This window comes from Callorhinus ursinus, unplaced genomic scaffold (genome assembly GCF_003265705.2).
Source record: "Callorhinus ursinus isolate GAN/ISIS: 27379988/994484 unplaced genomic scaffold, GSC_fseal_2.0 scaffold11, whole genome shotgun sequence".
Classification (NCBI taxonomy): domain Eukaryota; kingdom Metazoa; phylum Chordata; class Mammalia; order Carnivora; family Otariidae; genus Callorhinus; species Callorhinus ursinus.
Window position 1 is genome coordinate 44,992,780 of NW_027397073.1, and position 20,784 is coordinate 45,013,563.

Consider the following 20,784-nt stretch of genomic DNA (forward strand, 5'->3'; position numbering starts at 1 on the left):
TGCATAAATAAGAGACGACTATCGTGATCAGTGACTATTCATGTCACTTTTAGATGCTGTCAGTGATTGGTCACTGTGTAGCTATCATTTTATGCACACACAGCAGAATATGTAATTGTGTTGCTTCCTGGGCTCCCAGTTATAAACCTTTGTGATATTTTACAAAAGATAAAAGTGTAGCAGGAAATGGGAAGTAATACTGCTGGAAATGAAATCCAAATCCTTTGTAAATAGAGTTAGAGAAGAAATTGCTGACTGGGGGAATGTTGACCCTGCTGCCATTTGAGAGACTCTAGATGTGCACTGCAGGTACTTAGTGAAGGTGAACTCACTGACATAACATAGGAAAACTGGTCGTGATGAAAAGAACGAAGATGTCCCAGAGAAAGTAAGACTGGCAAAATACTTCATATTGAAATTCTTGGAGATGTTTCATAACATTGAAAGTACAAAGGATAAAATGTTGGAAGCTGATCCATACTTAGAAAGGAAGATGACAAGTGGCCAAGCTATAGAAAAAAATGCTAGCTCCGAGAATTTAGCCAACTGCAAAGTTACAGGGAATGTTCCTAAGATTGGCCTCACTTCTGACACCAATTACAAGTTCTAAGGTTCCCCAAAGCACCCTCAGGATCAGTAATTTATTGGAAAGACTCAAAGAGCTCACTGAAAACTGTTACACTCAGAGTTACGATTTATTACAGTGAAAGGATACATCAGCCAAGGGAAAAAGTGCAGAGAAAAGTCCAGAAGAGATACCACAAGTGGAGTTTCTCTCTTCATGGGAGTCAGGATGCTCTCCTGGTCCCAGTGTGTGACAGTTTGCACAGAATGTTGCCAACCAGGGGAGTTCAGCTGAGCCTCAGTAGTCAGAGTTTACATTGGCACTCCATTATGTAGATTTGATTGATTTCCAAGTTATTAATCTTAGTCTATAGTATGTAGTCCTGGGCATGACCTGAAGCCCCCACCCAGGTTCAGGAGCTGTAGGAATCCCCAATTTAATAAATATAGTAAATCTTCAATATGAAAAAATACTACAGTACTATTTTTCTCCTTTCAAGTACAACATAGAAAATTTACAAATGAAGAAATTATTTCAAATATTATATTCCATGGAAATGTCATGCTTGACTAGTGGATTTGAATGTGTGAGAATTGTATGTACACTCATCTGTCTTCACTGTTAAAATTGGTAAATCTATGTAATATGGCTAATATTGCAGGTTTGTGTTAGTTGCAGTTTTAGGTTTATACAGTCATTACATTATAGTTCAGATTAGATATTTTGTTTATAATTTGATCATTGCCATACTGGATAAGTTTTTCAAGGTTGTAATTTCTTCCCCAATGATGACGTTTTTCTGGTTATAAAAATAACTAATATTTAATATGAAATATCTGGAAAATACAGAAAGGAATAAAGCATAAAAGTCACTTATAATCTTACTCTGCCAGCTTTAAGTTACTCTGCAGACAAGCTACAGTCCACTTAGGTATAGAAGTAGGCTGTACTTGGGCTCTTTGTAGCAGAAGTTTGAGTACTTGTGATTACATAATTGTTTGTAATACGCCTTTAATTATTTTTCTCTAGACTCTTAAGTTCTATGAAGTCAGGAACTGCGTCTTGTTCACTACTGTATCCTATTTGTTGACTGATAGATGAGCTAGGTTTCCTCATACCATAACAAATTAGAAAACTAAGCATTCTTCTCTGTGCTTTGTCATCCATCAACTGTTATTCCAGGAATGAACCAAAGAAAGAACTGTCAGTTACTGTCAGATAAAACAGATGATCATCAGTTTTACCAAAACCTTTTGGGTTTAGGGGACAAAATTCAGATGATTTTCTTCAATAGATTATAAACTCAGTTTCATTATGATACTTTTTTTTTAAAGATTTATTAATTTGAGAGAGAGAGAGAGAGAGCGTGTGTGTATGGGGGGAGGGGCAGAGGGAGAGGGAGAATTCTCAAGCAGACTCCCTGCTGAGCATGGAGCCAGATACAGGGCTTGATCCCACCACCCTGAGATCATGACCTAAGCCAAAATCAAGAGTCACATGCTTAACCGACTGAGCCACCCAGGTGTCCCATTATACATTTTAAAAAACTTTTAATTTTGAAATAATTACAGGTTCACAGGAAGTTACAAAGGTAATACAGAAAGATGCTATGTGTCTTCCTCCCCAGTCATCTCTAATCCCTTACAACTACTGTTACTCTTTCATATTTATAATTGTCATTTTCAGAATGTTATATAAATAGAATCGTACAGTATGAGACCTTTTGAGATTGACTTGTTTTACTCCACATAATTAATATTTGTTCCAGGTTGTTGCATGTATCAGTTGTTCATTTGTTTGTATTGTAGAGTTGTTTAACCATTCACCAATTGGGGGACATTTTAGTTTCCAGTTTTTGGCTTTTTCAAGTAAAGGTGCTGTGAACATTGTGTACAATTTTGTGTTTTTATTTGGACAAAAGTTTTCCCTTTTTTGTTTCTGTTTTTTGTTTTAAGTAAACTCTACCCAGTGTGGGGCTTGAAGTCATATAACGCCGAGATCAAGAGTTGCATGCTCCACTGACTGAACCAGCCAGGCACCCTTTTGTTTTTTTTTTTAAGATTATTTTTTTGGAAGATTTATTTATTTATTTATTTAGAGAGAGAGAATGCGAGTAGGGGGGGGGGTGGGGGGGGAGGGAGAGAGAAGCAGAGTTTGCACTGAGTGGGGAGCCTGACACAGGGCTCAATGCCATGGTCCTGAGATCATGACCTGAGCTGAAGTCAAGAGTTGGGTGCTTAACCAAATGAACCACCCAGCCATCCCACTTTTTTTTTTTTACTTTTCATTTTTGGGGGGATAAATACCAGGAGTGCAGTTGCTGGGTCATATGGTAAGTGTACATTTAGTTTTTTTTAGAAACTGCCAGAGAGATTACTCAAGTATCTGTATCATTTTACGTTCTCACCAGCAATGTATGAGAGATCTGCTTTCTCCAAATCCTTGTCAACATTTGGTATTGTCAGTATATTTTGTTTAATCTTAGCTGTTCTGAAAATGTATAGAGATAAATCACTGTGGTCTTATTTTGCATTTCCCTAATGGCTGCTGATGCTGAACATCTTTTCATGTGCTTATTTGCCATCTGTATATCCTCTTGAGTGAAATGTCTCTATTGTGTCTTTTGCCCATTTTCTAGTTGGATTGTTTGTTTTTTTACTGTTTAGTTTTGAGAATTCTTTATATATTCTTCCAGGATTAATTTTTAAATTTTCTCCCAATACCTGATTATATAAAATTCAGACATACAGGAAGCTTGAAGGATGGTACCTGTATAGTTCCCACCTTCATTCTACAGTTAGTATTTTACTAAATTTGTTTATTATCTCTCTGGGGGTGCCTGGGTGGCATCTGCCCTCAGGTCATGATCCTAGGGTCCTGGGATTGAGTACGCCCCCCATCGGGCTCCTTGCTCAGCGGGGAGCCTGCTTCTCCCTCTCCTTCTGCCTGCCACTCTCAACTGCTTGTGCTCTCTCTCTCTCTCTCTCTCTCTCTCTCAAATAAGTAAATAAAATCTTTAAATAAAAAAATCTGTTCATTTACTAATCTATCAATGCATCATATTTTTCAAAATGCATTTCAGAGTAATTTGCAAATATCAGTATACTTTACCCATTAGCATCTCAGTCTGTATATCATTAGGGCTTAACATTTTAAAATTTTATTTTTTTAAATTTTTTTTTCTTTAGGTAACATTTACATACAATGAAATGGGTAGGTCTTAAATGTATCATTTGATGAGTTTTGATATATTTATAACAAACTCCTTTGGATTCATTTTATAGCTAACATCTTAAGTACCCTCTGGGATACAGTTCTATTCCAATTTAAACATTTTATATGAACCATAATCTAGCTTCTTTTAAGATAAAAGTGGATGATTGGTTATTCTTTCTCTTAGAATTCTTTTTCAGCGTGTGGTCCTGAGACTACAGGGATCAGAATCATCTGGGGTAGTTGTTAAAAAAGATCTGTGTTCCCCGTCCTGTACCTGCTAAACCAGAATCTCTGGGGTTAAATTTTAGAAATTAAATTTTAACAAATATTCTAAGTCATTCTTATACACAGTCCATTCCCTCAGAATTATTCTGGAGAGGATAATTTCTTCAGTGCCAGATGGTTATAAGTTTCCAGCTTTCCTGCTTAGTGACACAAAGCTGTGTGTTCTAATGTAGCCCATCTCCATTGCTTTCTACTTGGGTTTTTGGAGTTCCTTTCAGTTGATTACTATAGTTGCTTAGCAGTGACCGTTTTCCTGTACAGTATAGTTGAAACTGTGTAAGAGGTCTAACTGTAAGAAATTGCTCAATCTTTTATTTTTTGGGATTTATTAAACAATACATCCCTTTTCTAAAAATTTTCAGTCACCAGAAAGCTAAATACATAATCTAATTCCCAGACTAGTTTGTAGAGATGCTATGATTTAAGATTATGCTCTTGAGAATCCAGGATTTCTTGACGCAACACTGTTGACATTTTGAGCTGCATAATTTGTTGTGGGGGCATGTCCTGTGCCTTGTGAGATATTTAGCAGTATATCTGTCTGGTACCCAGTAGGTGGCAGTAGCACCACCACTCATATCAGTTGTGACCACCAAAAATGTCTCTAGAATTGGCTAAAATGTCTCCTGGGGACAGAATCACACAAGATCAAAAATCACAGCTTTAAGAAATGGTTAATATGGGGTGCCTGGGTGGCTCAGTCGTTAAGCGTCTGCCTTCGGCTCAGGTCATGATCCCAGGGTTCTGGGATGGAGCCCCGCATCAGGCTCCCTGCTCAGCGGGAAGTCTGCTTCTCCCTCTCCCACTCCCCCTGCTTGTGTTCCCTCTCTTGCTGTGTCTCTATCAAATAAATAAATAAAATCTTAAAAAAAAAAAAGAAATGGTTAATATAAGAAACTGTATATAAGGATAGTTTGTGTTACTGAAGAAACGACAACAAAAGTTATTGGTACTAGTATGTTTTAATACTTTTTAATACTTAAATGAAAATTTATCTAAAAATTACATGTTATGAAAAATTTGTATCTCTTAATGAACTGTCCTTTTTACTAGCTGCAATCTGTCATGCTTCTGTTTTTTTCATTGGCTGCTAGGAAACTCAGCTAAGTTTGCATTAGTTACAGTGACTACTAAGTTTCTGGGATTTTCTTAGTTGGTTGTTCTTTTATCCTTGATATTGTATCTAAATGCCTTATTATGAACTCTTGATGAGGACAGATGTACACTTTAGGTAAGTAAAAAATCATATTCGTTTTATTTAAAAATTTTTTTAATTTAAAATTATTTTTTATTTATTTTTAAAGATTTTATTTATTTATTTGTCAGAGAGACACAGAGAGAGAGAGAGCTCCCTACTGAGCAGGGAGCCTGATGTGGGGCTCGATCCCAGGACCCTGGGATCATGACTTGAGTCGAAGGCAGATGCTTAACTGACTGAACCACTCAGGTGCCCCAATCCTATTCATTTTAAATGGCTATTTAATAGATAGTGGGTTAACAAATTGCGTTTGCTAGAATAGAGGGATTTTTTTCTTGCAAATAAAATATTGGTAGTACCTTCAAATGAGAGCTAAAAATGGTTTCGTTTGAGATTAAAACGTTAAGGAACAGTAGTAAAATGGGAGTAATAGATGGTGAAATATGAATTGGAAATTAGGCTTGGAGGGTATTAGGCAGTTTCATAGTCTGATTCTTATAACATATAGATATAGGTGGGATGAAGAGATTTGCATTTTAGGATTTTTATTTTATGGTATATTATATTAGTACATATTATATACTATATTAGTATATTATTCATATAGAAGCATTGTTATCACTATTATAGTGTGTGTGTATATATGTATATATTATTGATAGTATATTATAAGTAATGTTACATAGAACTGTTATCCTGGAGATATTACATGGGCGAGGTATGATTGACTTTGGAGAGGAGATACACATAGTGGTTATGAGCATGGCTGTACAGTTGTCATCATTTACTAGCTGTGCAACTCTAGGTAAGATTCTTAATGCTTGTAAACCTTAAATTACATTTTCTTACCTGTAAAGTTTATGATAGTATTACCTGTTTCATAGGATTTGGGAGAATAAGTAGTAGACAGAAAGCTCTTAACTTAGTACCTGGCCTCTACTAAGTTCTCATTAACTGTTAGCTGTCATTTTAACCTTTATTTAAAATAATTCATAGATTAATGATACGATTTATAAAGCTTTAGTGTATTGGTTTGCATTTGAAGATGTATGAATAAATATGTGTGTATGTATATATACAGAATTTTTAAAAAATTATATAACTAAATTTTTCACAGATTAATTAAAACTTAATGTTATCTTTCTGGTTGAGTCTCAAAATATTCTTTTTTTGACCAATAACTTAAGATACAGCTAAGTATTAACCATCTCACTGGAGCAAAGAATTCCAGTAATATAAAACGTGGTGACTTGGGAATATTTTACATATGTTTAAGATATAGGACATTGTTTCTATAGAATATCTGTTCGGTATATAACTCACAATGGAAAGAAATAATGTTGTGATGAACATTTGTTATATGTCCTCTGGAAACACTTGCATGAACTGTATTGTAGACAATTAAGACATTAAGATCTTTGTGTATGTAATATCACACTTTGTAGTGCATCTTAGCATAAAAATGATTTATGTAAAAGATGAAGAATAACTTTTAAGCCATACAGTAATGAGTTATGTCCTTGTTTACAGAAAATGGTTATAATAGACTCATTTTGTAGTCTTTCCTCTGTAGTACAGACTTTTAGAACTTATTCTGGGGTAACCTTTTGAGATTCAGCTCTCATTTCCATTAGTGTCTCAAGGGATAATAGACATTTGCCAGTATAGCATATTTCATTGTCATAAGGAAAATAATATTATTCTTAAACAATCAGAGTTGAAGTTGTAATTTTTTTTTAAGGGGTAAGGCTTCAAGGAAAAAGATGAAAAAACATCATGTGTTAGCAATGCTATCCTTCTCCATTCTCTGTGGTTTTAGGCTTGATCCTGACTGATGTTGTGGATCCTCAGAGGGAGGGAAGTGACAGAGAATAAAAGAAGGGTGGTAATTGAGCTCTTTGGGATTGAAACTGCTGACAGTCCCAAAAGATAAAGCACAAGTGGCATGGTTTTTTCTATCTAGGGCTTAAGCTAGAATTACTTTTCTTCTTTAGTGCAAAGCTTAGAATTTTTTTGTTATTGTATCCTTTTGGATTTCCCCCACTATTATGTTTTTGCTTTCTTCCTCCTTTATTTTAAATTTTGATTCCAATGCATATTATATGCATTAGTTTTATAGTTAAACCTCTGTAAGACAAGAGGTCTTTAATCAGTGTTGGAGAAGAGAATCAAGGCAAAACCTTCATCTACTGAAAATGAATTATAGAAATGTCTAATCGTGGTGCCTATTAAATTATACATGCTAGTGTTCAATACTTTATTATATACAAAATATATTTTAAAAATTATAAGCTCAATTAAACTGGTTTTTAAAATTAGTTTATTTGGAGAGAGTACATGTGTGCATGTGTGTATGAGTTGGGATGGGAGGGCGGGGGAGAGAAAGAATCTTAAGCAGCCTCCACACTCAGTGTGGGCCCAACCAGGGGCTCCATCTCCCAACCCTGAGATCAAGACCTGAGCTAAGATCAAGAGTCTGACGGTTAGGGACGCCTGGGTGGCTCAGTCAGTTAAGTGTCTGCTTTCGGCTCAGGTCATGATCCCAGGGTTCTGGGATCAAGCCCCACATCGGGCTCCTTGCTCAGTGGGGAGCCTGTTTCTCCCTGTGCCTCTCCCCCTGCTTGTGCTCACTCTCTCTGACAAAAAACAAAACAAAACAAAAACAAACTTTAAAAAAATGAGTCCAATGTTTAACTGTCTGAGCCACTCAGTTTTAAAACTTCAATTAAACTAGTTTCAAACTTGTGTTTTGTCTGGTTCCCAGTTGATTATCTTGATCTTTGCATTCCTTAGCTAAAAACTTGGAAATTAGGATCCTTACCTCTGGTGCTTGAAGTTTATGTGAAATCAGTGTGAAAGTGTGTCTGGCAGTGTTCCATTCTCCACTGAGCCATATTATCCCTACTATTAAGTTTTTTTTCCTTGTTGAAAGAAAAGTCCTAGAGTAACCTTTGAAAGGTTTATATTTAGGATAAAATTAGAAGGAAAAATGGATTTGAAATGAAGTAGAAAAGTGAAAGAAGGCAAATAGAAAAAGAGCTCTGATAAAATACTTTAGATAATACAGTTCTTCAAATTGGAAGAGAGTTAAATTCTTCCTGCTAATGTTGCTGCTTTTGTAGGCCAGTAATATATTTAAGAAGTGCGCAGAGGGGCACCTGGGTGGCTCAGTCAGTTAGGCGTCTCCCTTTGGCTCAGGTCATGGTCTGGCCCCTTGTCTGACTCCCTGCTCAAAGGGGAGTCTGCTTCTCCCTCCCCTTCTCCCTCTGTCCCTCTCCCTCACCCTCCCCACTCCTGCTCGTGCACACATTCTCATCTAAATAAATAAATAAAATCTTTAAAAAAAAAAGATGTCAATAAAAGAGACGTGAGCATGTTTTGTTTTAACTTTTATTTAAATAAACTGAGCTTTTGGCTCATCTGTGTAATTTTGCCTGTAAAAGTTTTCTCAGCCCTCTAATCCTTTCCTTTTGTACTTAAATTGTCCGTAAGTCTGTAATGGAGGAGTATGTAGCTGTTTAAGCAGTAAACTAGGGGATGACTCATACATACTTCTGAGACCGTAATGGTTATAATGGTAGAATGATGAGTTCTCCATACCATAACTTGACCCAATGAACCTCTGAGGAGCTCTTTACATTGTTAAATGGCAACACAGACTTTATGGCCATTGTTGATTGTTTCATGTGATATATTTTACTATTGCCATTGTGAATTCTATAGGTAGTTTGGCAACCTCAGCATTGCTTGCTTTGGAGACTGTAGTTCTGATATCTGAGTCTGTGCCTTATTACAGTTTTCTGCCTGGGTATTTTTGATTGTGTGTGTGTTAGAACTTATTAAGAAGCACTACAGCCCTTTGATTTTAGGAAGCTTTTTTCATTTATAAATCTTACAGTTGGAAAAGGGAAAGAAGACCCTTTAAAATTTTGTCCTGGGGCATCTGGGTGGCTTAGTCGGTTAAGCGGCTGCCTTTGGCTTAGGTCATGATCTCAGGGTCTTGGGATCAAGTCCCATGTTGGGCTCCTTGCTCAGTGGGGAGCCTGCTTCTCCCTCTCCCTCTGCTGGTCCCTGCTTGTGCTCTCTTTCTCTCTCTCAAATAAATAAAATCTTTAAAAAAAGATAAAATTCTGTCCTAAAATTAAAGTTTATGAAATTCCACTGATATAAGTATATTTATAAGTGTGTAGTTTCCCTATTAACCATTATATAATGAAATGAGTGGGCATTGAAAAAAGGAGAAAAAAATCGGTATCCAGAAATCAGATATCTTTCCCTTGGTTTGACCACTGATTTGCTGTGTGAATTTGTGAAGTTTACTTTGTTTTGGTGTATTTTCTTGTATAGCTTAAGGATTCTGTTTTTCCCAGAAGAATTGTGTAGATAAATGTTATATAGTATATAATAAAAAAAAATACATTCAGGTCGTTCATACATTGTATTCACTTTGCTTTTTAAAAAATTACTAGAATACTCTTCCAGGAGATTTTAAATCAACTACAATGGGTTGTTTTCCTTTGTTTGCAGATTATTTCTGGCATATGAACTTCAATTGAAAGATTTGTTTTTATTACTTGAAGTCAGTTTTCATTACAATACATTATATATTTTGGGGGTTATATGACAAGGTTTTTGCATTTCTCTTAAGGTGTTAAAATTATATGCATAAAAATTATGTGCATAATTTTTTGTCTGCTTTCAGGTCCAATGATGCATCAGCAGCCTCCTTCTCAGCAATACAATATACCACAGGGAGGTGGGCAGCATTATCAAGGCCAGCAGCCCCCTATGGGAATGATGGGTCAAGTTAACCAAGGCAATCATATGATGGGTCAGAGGCAGATTCCTCCTTATAGACCACCTCAACAGGGTAAGATTACATTTGGGAGATTTTCTGCTTAATATAAATAACAGTAGTTGAAAGACTTTATTTTAATAAACTTTTCATGTAGGCAAAGTCAGGGCTTTTTGTTTCTTGATTTTTATGATTATCATATTTTTTTTCTAAAAGGTGGTGGATATAGTAGGGGTCATGAAGTGGATAGGAACTTCCTATTACATAGCTTTCTTTTATCCTTTCCTGGGAAAAGGTTATATAATTAAATTTTATATCAAAAGCTCACTAATATAAACAGAAGATACTGTTTTAATTTTGAAAAGTTACTTGATATATGGTCAGAAACAAACCCTAGTTTATTCCAAACTGCTCTAATATCAAAAAGAAGATAATTTTCCACTAGTTTGAACCTCTTTTTAAGAAGTCAGTATTTGTTTTTTTAACTTGGTATATTGTTAGATACTACTGCGTGTATGGTCGTAACAATTTTTGTGAAATGTAATGTGGTATTGCTGTGTGTTTGTGTATCTGTGTGTGTGTATAAGAATAGTTAAAAGTATCTCAAATGCCAGAGCATGGGAGGGGAATCTACAGGTGAGAAATAATCTCTTATGATATCAGATTAGAAAGAAAGCCTTTGATGACCTAGAGAACAAATTATTTACCTCTTGACTGGTTGTGGTTTTTCAGGCCCACCACAGCAGTACTCAGGCCAGGAAGACTATTATGGGGACCAATACAGTCATGGTGGACAAGGTCCTCCAGAAGGCATGAACCAGCAATATTACCCTGATGGTAATCTCTCCTAATGTTAATTTTCCCATTTTCTATCCCTGCCCAAGATTAATGTAGATAGCTGTTCAAAACATTTTAATGAGGATGAAGAAACTAACAATAGGTTTCTTCTAAATTTAGAAACACTTTAATAAAAGCACCAGTGATCGCATTAGTTTATAATCCATTTCAAAGTATATTTTGTTTATATATTCCATATTAGTACCATCAGGAATCACATTTTGTCATTGGAATCCCTTCTTCTATAAAAGAGGATCCTTTTATGTTTTGAATTGTTCATTTGAACCAAAGCAAATGTTACTTAACTTTTTTAATAACTGCTTTATTGAGATAATTCACATACTATAAAATTCACCCATTGGTTTACTTTTATTCATGGTATAAATACATGGAAGATCTAGTTTTCGAGTATTTTTCCAGGTTTTATCACTTTAGTTAATGTTAAGTACTTCTCAAAGAACTGTGGTTTATATACATTAGCATTTGCATCTGAAAAAATTTGGAAGGTGTATTATATCCATGATACAGCTGTGCATAGAGTTGATAGGATAGGAAAAGCATTTGGAAACAAGATTTTAATTTTAATTATTTAGTTTAATGGTATTTTTTTTAGTGGGAAGGTAGCTTGTGAAAAAGTGGTCACTAAAGATGTACTGCACTTGGTAATGACCCAAGCATAAGTAGGCTTTCACTGTAGAGTTCTTTCAGTTTTTCTGTATGTTTGAAAATTTTATGATACATTGTGGAGGAAAAAATAATCCAAACATATAAAACTGTGATAAATTAGAGGTAGCTATTCACATAACAGTATGATTTGTCTTATTATGAAAGGCTTTGTCAAAATCTTCATTTATCCAGTAAGCTCCCTTCGTATATTTAAGGTGAACTACTTAACAGAGGAACTTGGAGAAACTATTAAAAGCTAAAGTGTTGGGACTGTCGACTCAAAGCTAATGTAGACTAGTTAAGAAGATATAACCTGGTGTATTTAAAAAAATCATTTAGCTTGCCATTTTTTTGTTAATGTATAAAGCATAAAGGTATATCGGTTTAAGGACTTTGGTTTTTACTGAAGAGGCTCTGCCTATATAGGCAGAGAATTCACTCATCTGCAGAATTTTGCATATGATAATTGTTCGTTAGTGATGATATATATGAATATTTCTTGTTAGAAAATGACATCTTTTTTAAATCTCAGGTTTTCTTGCCCTGAATTAGTCAGCATGTTGGAGTTTTTTTTTTTTTCATTTTTCTTTCATATGTAGATATTAAGATTTTTTTAAATGAAAAACTTCAGTATGTTTATAGACTGTGGGTATTTTAAAGAAGTGAAATCTAGTTTGTCAGATTTTATGTATTAGGAAGTCTGAAAGTAAATGTTGAAAGTAAACAGTAGTTTTAATTTTTAAAATGGATTTTACATAATTGAGATGAATTTGACATTGTTATTTTGGTCCTGAGTATTTCCTGAAATGTGAAATGTGTATTGTTGCAAATATGACCTTTCTACCCAAGATAGATAGATATGTTATTTTTATGTATATCAGATCTTTAAGGTTATGTAAATTATTTATCACATCAGGAGATTTAAAAATCTAAATGGTATCATTTTTGCATAGGTGTATATTAATAATTTTTCTGATATTTACGTAGAGTATTCCATTTATAACAACAATTTTCTTTTTTTTTTTAAGATTTTATTTATTTATTTGAGAGAGAGAGAATGAGAGATAGAGAGCGCGAGAGGGAAGAGGGTCAGAGGGAGAAGCAGACTCCCCGCTGAGCAGGGAGCCTGATGCGGGACTCGATCCCGGGACTCCAGGATCATGACCTGAGCCGAAGGCAGTCGCTTAACCAACTGAGCCACCCAGGCGCCCTATAACAACAATTTTCTTAAACAGCATTGGATATTTTCTTATTATCATTCAGATATTTATGCCAGTAAATATGTAGATAGGAGTTGGCAAACTTTTCTCGGTAAAGAGCCAGAGAGTAAATATTTTAGTCTTTGCAGGCCATAGGTCTTGGTCTCAACTACTGAACCCTTGTCATAGCATGAAAACCGGTATAGAAAATGTGAATAGGCATGCCTGTGTTCCAGTAAAACTTTATATACAAAAACAGGCCACTGGCCATATTTATATTGCAGGCCATAGTTTGCCAACCCTTAATGTGGATATTTATGAGGTGGTTTGGGAACGTTGGAATCCTAGAACACTGAATATAACATTTATTCATAAGTGTATGCCTCTTCTTAATTAGGTATTCTTTTAAAATTTAGTTTAGATTTTAGCTAACTGAAACGTCATTTCCTGCATTCTCTTAGTGCAACTTAGTTGAAAGAACTAGACTATTGATTTTCATTAAAGTCCAGTCATAAAATTTATTGAGCCTTAAAACTAAAGGTGTGCCCTAGTACTTGACACAGTATTAATTTTTTGAAGGTGTATGTTCATGATACTCTAGAAATATTTTCTAAAGGCTTCTAGAATGGCAGCATTGAGCAATAATATTGTATCTGAAAATACCTTTATAAGATACATATACTTTATGCAAGTAAATAGAATGTGAAAAATTTGTTTCAGTTTCTTTCAGGGGAAAAAACTTATGGAGCTTTATTATATTTTGCATTGTTTTAGCATATGCTGTGGAATTGGCGACCAGCAGAACAGGTGTTTGACAAAATGTGATAATTGCTTTCTTTGTTCATTCTAATTCAAGTTATTTACATGTGAAAGGCCTAAAGCTTTCATTCTCTTTTTAAAAAAAAAATTGAAGATAAAGTTTTTTTCCCCCCTTGATGAGGATTATCAGTTAAGACTAAGTGTAATGTTTCTAAAACTGTTTTTTGCTTTTAAGAAATTTGCACGTTATCTCAATATGAAAACAATCACATTGGTAAATATTTGGCTAATGCAAATGAAATTATTTTTTATGTATTTCCATTTCTTTTTCTTTTTTTCAATTTTATCTGAAAGTTTAAATATATTTAGGGTTTTCACTCAGTGGCCATTAACGTTTCTTCCTGTCTCTTGTCGAATTGATGTAGGTCATAATGATTACGGTTATCAGCAACCGTCGTATCCTGAACAAGGCTACGATAGGCCTTATGAGGATTCCTCACAACATTACTACGAAGGAGGTATCTATATACCTTCACACACATACACATATATATCCCCTTCTACAGGAATGCAAATTCTTGCATAAGACAACTTCTACCCATGCAAAGCTCTTGTAGAATACTAGTTGCTGGCTGTCTTGAAAGTTACAGGGAGCCCAGAACATTCAAAATAATTTCCTTACAAATATTTAAAATGTATAACCATGACTTGCCATTTCTAACAACAATAAAAAGACTAAAACATTTACAAATAATTTTTCCTCAGTGGAAATTTTCTATTTGAACACAAATCCATCGATCCAATTTTTTTTTCTTGTGTGTGTTTACATATGTATAATTTTACATATAAGTATAGTGCCTTTAGGAAACAGCTTGCTGATCTTGTGTAGCTAGTGTGTGCTCTTGTAGCTGTCTTTAATTTTGTCTTTTTTATTTTATTTAGCATAGTCATGATCTTATGACTGTGATGTTCCAGTAAATGTAATGCTCGTATGGCAGAGACGCTGAAAATGCTGCAGTTCAACCTTGCAAAATTGGCTTTAACTGCAGTTTGTTTGGCCGAAATCCTTCTGTTTGGTTTGAGTTTTTTCTTTGTTTTGTTAACTTTCAAAAATCAATATGGCATTTCATTTTGTTCTTGTGTTGTTGGCTATGCATCTTAGAGTAAAAAAGTTAATTAAGCGAACTTCTCAGTTTCTTTTTTCTCTTCTCCAATTATCCTGTAGGAAATTCACAATATGGCCAACAGCAAGATGCCTACCAAGGACCACCTCCCCAACAGGGATATCCGCCCCAGCAACAGCAGTATCCGGGGCAGCAGGGCTATCCAGGACAGCAGCAGGGCTATGGTAATAGCTTTTTGCAGTTTATTTTTGTCACAAAAAATGTGATGATTGCTCTTTGAAATATTGAAGTGAATATTTAATGTTTATTTTTCTAACAGTTCTTTAGCTCAGTCTATTACTGGAGTGTTTCTTTAAAATGTTTTCCTCAGGTAAACTAGTAATTCATTTAAAAAGAAACATAAACTAGAGATGGTTCATTGACCAAAGGTAAGGTATGTAATCAATTTAAAATGAGTTCTTAAATGAATTCTTAAACTTCTTTGGCATTCATGACCACCCAGTAGCTTTGTATGTGCTTGGAAAACTGATGAATTGGGTGATTATTAGCCTTATCTACATAATCCGCTTAGCAAATTTATTTCTAAAACTAATGACTCTTACTATGAAAAATAACATTGATTTTTAGAGTACAAATGAGATTTGGAATGCATAAAGAAAATGTTTTTGTCATTCTTTGATTAAATAGCAATATACACATCCATAGAGGTGTATTTATTGCTGTTATGTATCTTATAGCGTTTGGGGAAGTGTAGCCATATTTTCTTATTATATACTCACTATAAGATCTAGTAGCTGGATATCTCGCTTTCAATAACTTCATTAGATAGGGAGTGGGGGATGATAAGGACCTGATATCTCATTCTTAAATTTTAAGCTACTGTCACTACTTTATATATAGGAAAGTGTGGGTCTAATGTTAGAGAAGTAACGGCTTATTAATCTGACGTCTTCTCTTGCTAACATGGTCTCTTTTTTACGTCAGTAATGTCACTGTTTTTATCCATTAGTTTTAAACTCTGTGATTACTATGGGCACCTCTCTCTACCCGTCATTGCAAATCTAAGAACCAGGATCAGGCTGAAATTCTCTTGTGCCTTCAAAGTATGCATTAAAATTTAGTCAGGTATTGGGAGCCAGGTATTTCCCCCCAAACTGATAAGTTCTGGTTCCCTAACTTGAGATATGACTTTAGAAATATTCCATGGATTTCTTGTTTTTACAAGGGCACTTTCTTGCTCTTCTCAAGTGGCAATTTTCGTTTCATGACCATCGAAAATCTGTATTTTAAATAAGTATTCTGGTTTTATTGTGTTTACATGAAAACAAATATGGTGTGGTTAAATCAAGTAAATTCATTGATACAAATATTGTCAATGGGAAGAAAGAGTAAATGAAACAATATTTTCAGTTTAAGTAGTTAAATGCTGTTTGGTTAGACATTGGGAATCCCAAAGAAGTTCCCATTTTGCTTATTCATAGGCTTCTGTTGTCGTACTTTCTTCTAATAGAAAATTTAGAGTTTTAAAAATTGAATGTATAATAATTAAATAAATAATAGGCTGATGGAATTTATTTACGCTTGGAAATTTATTCTCTTTTGACATTTTCCTCTGCCATCAGTTTTTTTTTTTAGTGGCAGATTTTGAATGGCTATGATAGAAAACATTTAAGTGTCAAAGCTTTTCAGCTTATGCTTTATAAAGCATTCTTTACAATAGGCAGTAGTGGGATTTATGAAACAGACATATTTGTTGGGCAAGCCAAATTAGTCCCTTGCCATCTCTGGAATTGGAAATCACTCATTTTTATGGGTTAAGTATTAAAGGTGATTGGTACACAGAATATAACTTTTGAATCAAGTTTTTTCACATGCAACCTGTGGCTTTTCAAGTCTTCTTTAGTTTTGGTTTGAAAATATTGTGATAGTAAGTTTACCAATGCAAAACATAAAGCATTCTTTTGGTGATTGCAAATATAAATCTAGAATTTACATGGAAAATTTTTCTTTGTGATTTTTTTGGGGATTGCAAGTATAAATCTAGAATCATACAGCTATAAATATCATTCATTCCCAAACTTTATTTAGAAATTATTTCTGTATTTTAATTTGAATCTGCTTCTTGCTTCTTCTTTTATCTGTTGCTTATACTGGTTACTTTCTAGTAGAGGTGTAGATGAATTTCCTAAATACCATAGAATTAACCTGCTTCACAACTCCTGAGTCTCTTTTACTCATTAAAAAAAAATTTTTTTTTTTATGGCTAACACATGGCTTACTAGTTAGTTACACCGAATCAAAACATCTTATACATGGTGGCATCCTTACAATATTTCCACTCTTACAACCTGTGGAATTTATTTCAAAAAGTATTTGAGAAGATCAGGATGCCAAACTATCCTTTTTTGTTTAGATATAAAAACATAATAGCATCTAGTTCTAAACCGTTCGGGGAGTTATGCTTATATCTGGGTTTTTGTTTGTGTTAATTATTTGGCAGGTCCTTCGCAGGGTGGTCCAGGTCCTCAGTACCCTAACTATCCACAAGGACAAGGTCAGCAGTATGGGGGTTATAGACCAACACAGCCTGGACCACCACAGCCGCCACAGCAGAGGCCTTATGGATATGACCAGGTAAGTTATTTGGCCAACTGTTTGACTGCCCCATTGTTTGTTCAGTCTTCAGTAGGGTGTTTTTCACTTGAAGGCTCGTTTTTCCCTCCTCCTGTTCATAGCATATGAGTTAACAAAAAAAAATTTACTTTTAAGTCTTTTTCATAGAATGCTAGCAGAGTTGATCATAGTTACAGTAACATATAAAACTTGTCTTATCTCTGGGCACCAGCATTCATTCATATTCATTCATATTCTCTTTCTCTCCCTCTGGTCTTTCCCCAGGCAGACTTCCTGTAGGTATTACAAACATCATTCTCTATTCTAAGGCTCCTAATTTCTCTGATCTCCCTCCTGTTTACTAACCTGTAGTCCATCTGTGTCAGTGCTCTTCATAGTTCTCATCTTAACTTCGGCATATCCACTGCACTTCCTCCACATCCTTGGTGTCTGTCCTCTTTCAGTTCATATTCATCTCCTGTCTCTGATGCCTCCTTTCATGCACATATTCATTATCTCAAGTATTAATAATCTTTATCTCCTGTTCTCTTTCTTTCTATTTTCATATATGTAGAGACGTATCTCATTCTAAGATGACTGTATTCTTTTGAACCTAGGATTTACTTAAGTTCCTTCTTTTTATCAGTAAACTTTCAGACTTAATAATCTGTGCCACATCATTGTTTTGTGAATCTTGTTACTATATGCAGTCTAAATTATAATGAAAATGATTTATTAAGTTGACAGTTTGTTTAGATTGATTTCAGTATTGTCTCATGACTTTCTAGTGAGGATAATCTGGTCTGCTCACTACTTAAGCTACCCAAAATAGGTTATTTTTTTTTGTACGTGATGATCTGGTTGAGGAACAACTCAGTGCAGTACTAATTAGAACTTGGGGCGTGAGCAGTTCTTTTATCAGTGCTCTCTTAAGCCCACTGCCCGTTGTACTGACACTTCCTATGTCAGTGATAAAGATAAAAGAGTTAGAAGAGACTTAAACTAAAAGGGTAAGGACAGATGAGTAATATTTTTTCAAAAAAATCCACTAATACTAAATCAAAGGATGAGGTAGGCATTTTATTTAAGTTTTAAAAGTGAAAAAGTCTTGGCTAATGACTCAGGGCAAGATTCCTGACAGCAAGATTTAGGCTCATTCTAATTTACAAGTTAACTTTTTAAAAAGTGAGCTTCTGATCATTTATCCCCTCAGTCAGCAAATATTTATTAATTTTCTATATGTGCTGGACACTATATTAGGTCCTAAAGGAGTAAAACAGAATGGTCCCTATGGCTGGTGGAGCAATCTTTTTTTAAAAGACTTTATTTATTTATTTATTTATTCATTCATTCATTTATAATTTATTTATGTATGTATGTATTTATGTATTTATTTAGAGTGAGGGGAGGGGCAGAGAGAGAGAATCTCCAGCAGACTCTGCTGAGCGTGGAGCCTGACCCGGGGCTCCATCCCACGACTCTGACGTCATGACCTGAGCTGAAGTCAAGTGTCAGATGCTTAACCGACTAAGCCACCCAGGCGCCCTGGTGGAGCAGTTAAATATCTTGGTCTTTCTTGTAAAGTCAATTTGACACATGTTCCTATTTTCCTTTTTGAATGGTTTTGTTTAGCTTCTGATTACTGTGCTTTTTTTGTTTCTCTTATATTTCCAGTAATTCCTTCTTTATTTTTTCACTTGTTTCTCATCTTTCTTTTATCCAGATATCAATCCTTGGCTCGTTGTTTTTCTTGGTCTCTCTATTCACCCAGTCTTTTATTTTCAGTACCCTCAGCCCACCCTTTGCAACCCAACTTCAGCTCCATTTTTTTCAGCTGTGTATGGAACATCTCTCTTTGGGTGTCTTGCTATTTCTGTCAACTTTAGCATGTCATGGACTGAATTAACCATATTCTCCCTAAATGACATATTTCTAAATCCCCTAAGCTTAACGTCAGTCATTAAGTAGATGTTTCTTGAGCAATATTTATATGCTAGATACCTAAAATCGGGGTACATTGGGAAATAAGATAAACATAAATTCTGCCTTTGTGAACTTAAGTCTAGACGGGATCCAGACAAATAAGCAGATGATATAATATAGTGTGAGAAATACCTGGGTGAAGAAAGGCAAGATTTTTGTGAAAGTGGGCTCTTAATGTAGACAGTAGAAAAAATGTTCTTTGGGAAGTATTGTATTAGTGTGAGGGCCCAAGGATGAGTAGGTATTAGACAAGTAGACATAGAGGAGGGAGGGGTATTCTAGTCAGAAAGAAGTGTATTCACAAAGGACTAGCATTAAGGTAGTGTGGTTGAGTAAAGCAGAAGCATGGGGAGGGAGAGGCAAGATTGGAGAGAGAAGTTAAAGTTTAGATTAGAAGGACTCTTATAAGCATGTTAGGGGACTTGGACTTTATCCTGACATCATTTGGAGCCTATAAAGGGTTTTAAATGATACATATAAAATATTAGCTATGCCTGGCACTTGGTAAACATATGTGATATTATGTGTGGTATTGTATATATGATAGACATATGATATACTTACCTCTTTTATTATAATTATTCCACCCCCTGAACTACTTAGGAATTTGGGATGGTACTATAGATAAAAACATTTGGATAGATGCCAGCCATATCTTCTTCCCCACTAGAAAAGGCTATGAGGAGGGGACCATCTTAGCTACTCTAGTGTTAATAGTCTTCCACAGTCATCGTGGGTTTCACCTTATCTGTATCCCCCAACCCAAACGCTTGTTGGTCTTTTCATTTTAGGGAAAGTAGTTCACCTCTTCAAGATAGTGAAGGGAATAGAAAACTAATATATATTCTTAATCCAACAGTAATCTAATTATAGTGGTTTAGGCAGATGACTCTTGTAGCAATGTGCAGGATGATCTAAAAGAGGGGGAGAATTGAGAGAGAAATCATTGCTAGAGGCTGTTGCTTCTCCATCATTTTTTTCTGCCTCAGTAACAGCAGCTTGATTCTTTCAGTTCCTCAGTTCTGGAGTCATCTTGGCTCCCCTCATTTTTGCAGATCTACGTCTTGTCAACCAGCAAATCTCATCACCTCTTCCTTCAAAATCTGTCCAGTATGTAGCTGTTTTTTACAATCTCCTGCTCTTACCCAAGTCAAAGTTCCAATTGTCAGTCACTTGGACTATTGCAATATCTTCCTTCCTGGTCTTCCTGCTGTCATCCTAGCTCCGCTATAGGATATGCTCCACATAGGACCCAGAATGATCTTTTAAAAACATTAGATGCTTTTAAAGCCACTGCTCAAAGCCCTGTGGTGACTTCAGTCAGTGAAGGCCAGATCTTATTATGACCTACAAAGCCTTGTATGACTTGTGCCCCCCCACCTGTTCCACCACCTCATCTCTGTATTTATAGCTGCCCTCATTCAGTTGCTTCAGTCACCTTGGCTTGCTTGCTGTTCTCATACACATCAGGTATATTTCTCCCTCAGAACCAGTGTGTGGCTTCCTTCCTCACTTTCTTCCAATCTCTGCTCTGATCTGTCACC

The 20,784-nt window shown here is 35.2% G+C and overlaps 1 protein-coding gene across 5 annotated transcripts in view; it reads left to right on the top strand.

Moving 5' to 3' along the window:
• Positions 1-20,784, top strand: part of SS18 (SS18 subunit of BAF chromatin remodeling complex) — an 84,750-nt gene that overhangs the window by 48,846 nt on the left and 15,120 nt on the right. For 3 of the 5 annotated variants that reach the window (XM_025886607.2, XM_025886606.2, XM_025886608.2), the window contains exons 6-10: positions 9,967-10,134; positions 10,792-10,896; positions 13,946-14,038; positions 14,746-14,868; positions 17,145-17,278. In XM_025886607.2, coding sequence (XP_025742392.1) covers positions 9,967-10,134; positions 10,792-10,896; positions 13,946-14,038; positions 14,746-14,868; positions 17,145-17,278 — 623 coding nt within the window. The remainder of the gene's footprint in view (positions 1-9,966; positions 10,135-10,791; positions 10,897-13,945; positions 14,039-14,745; positions 14,869-17,144; positions 17,279-20,784) is intronic. The other 2 variants (XM_025886610.2, XM_025886611.2) reach the window with 2 other exon arrangements.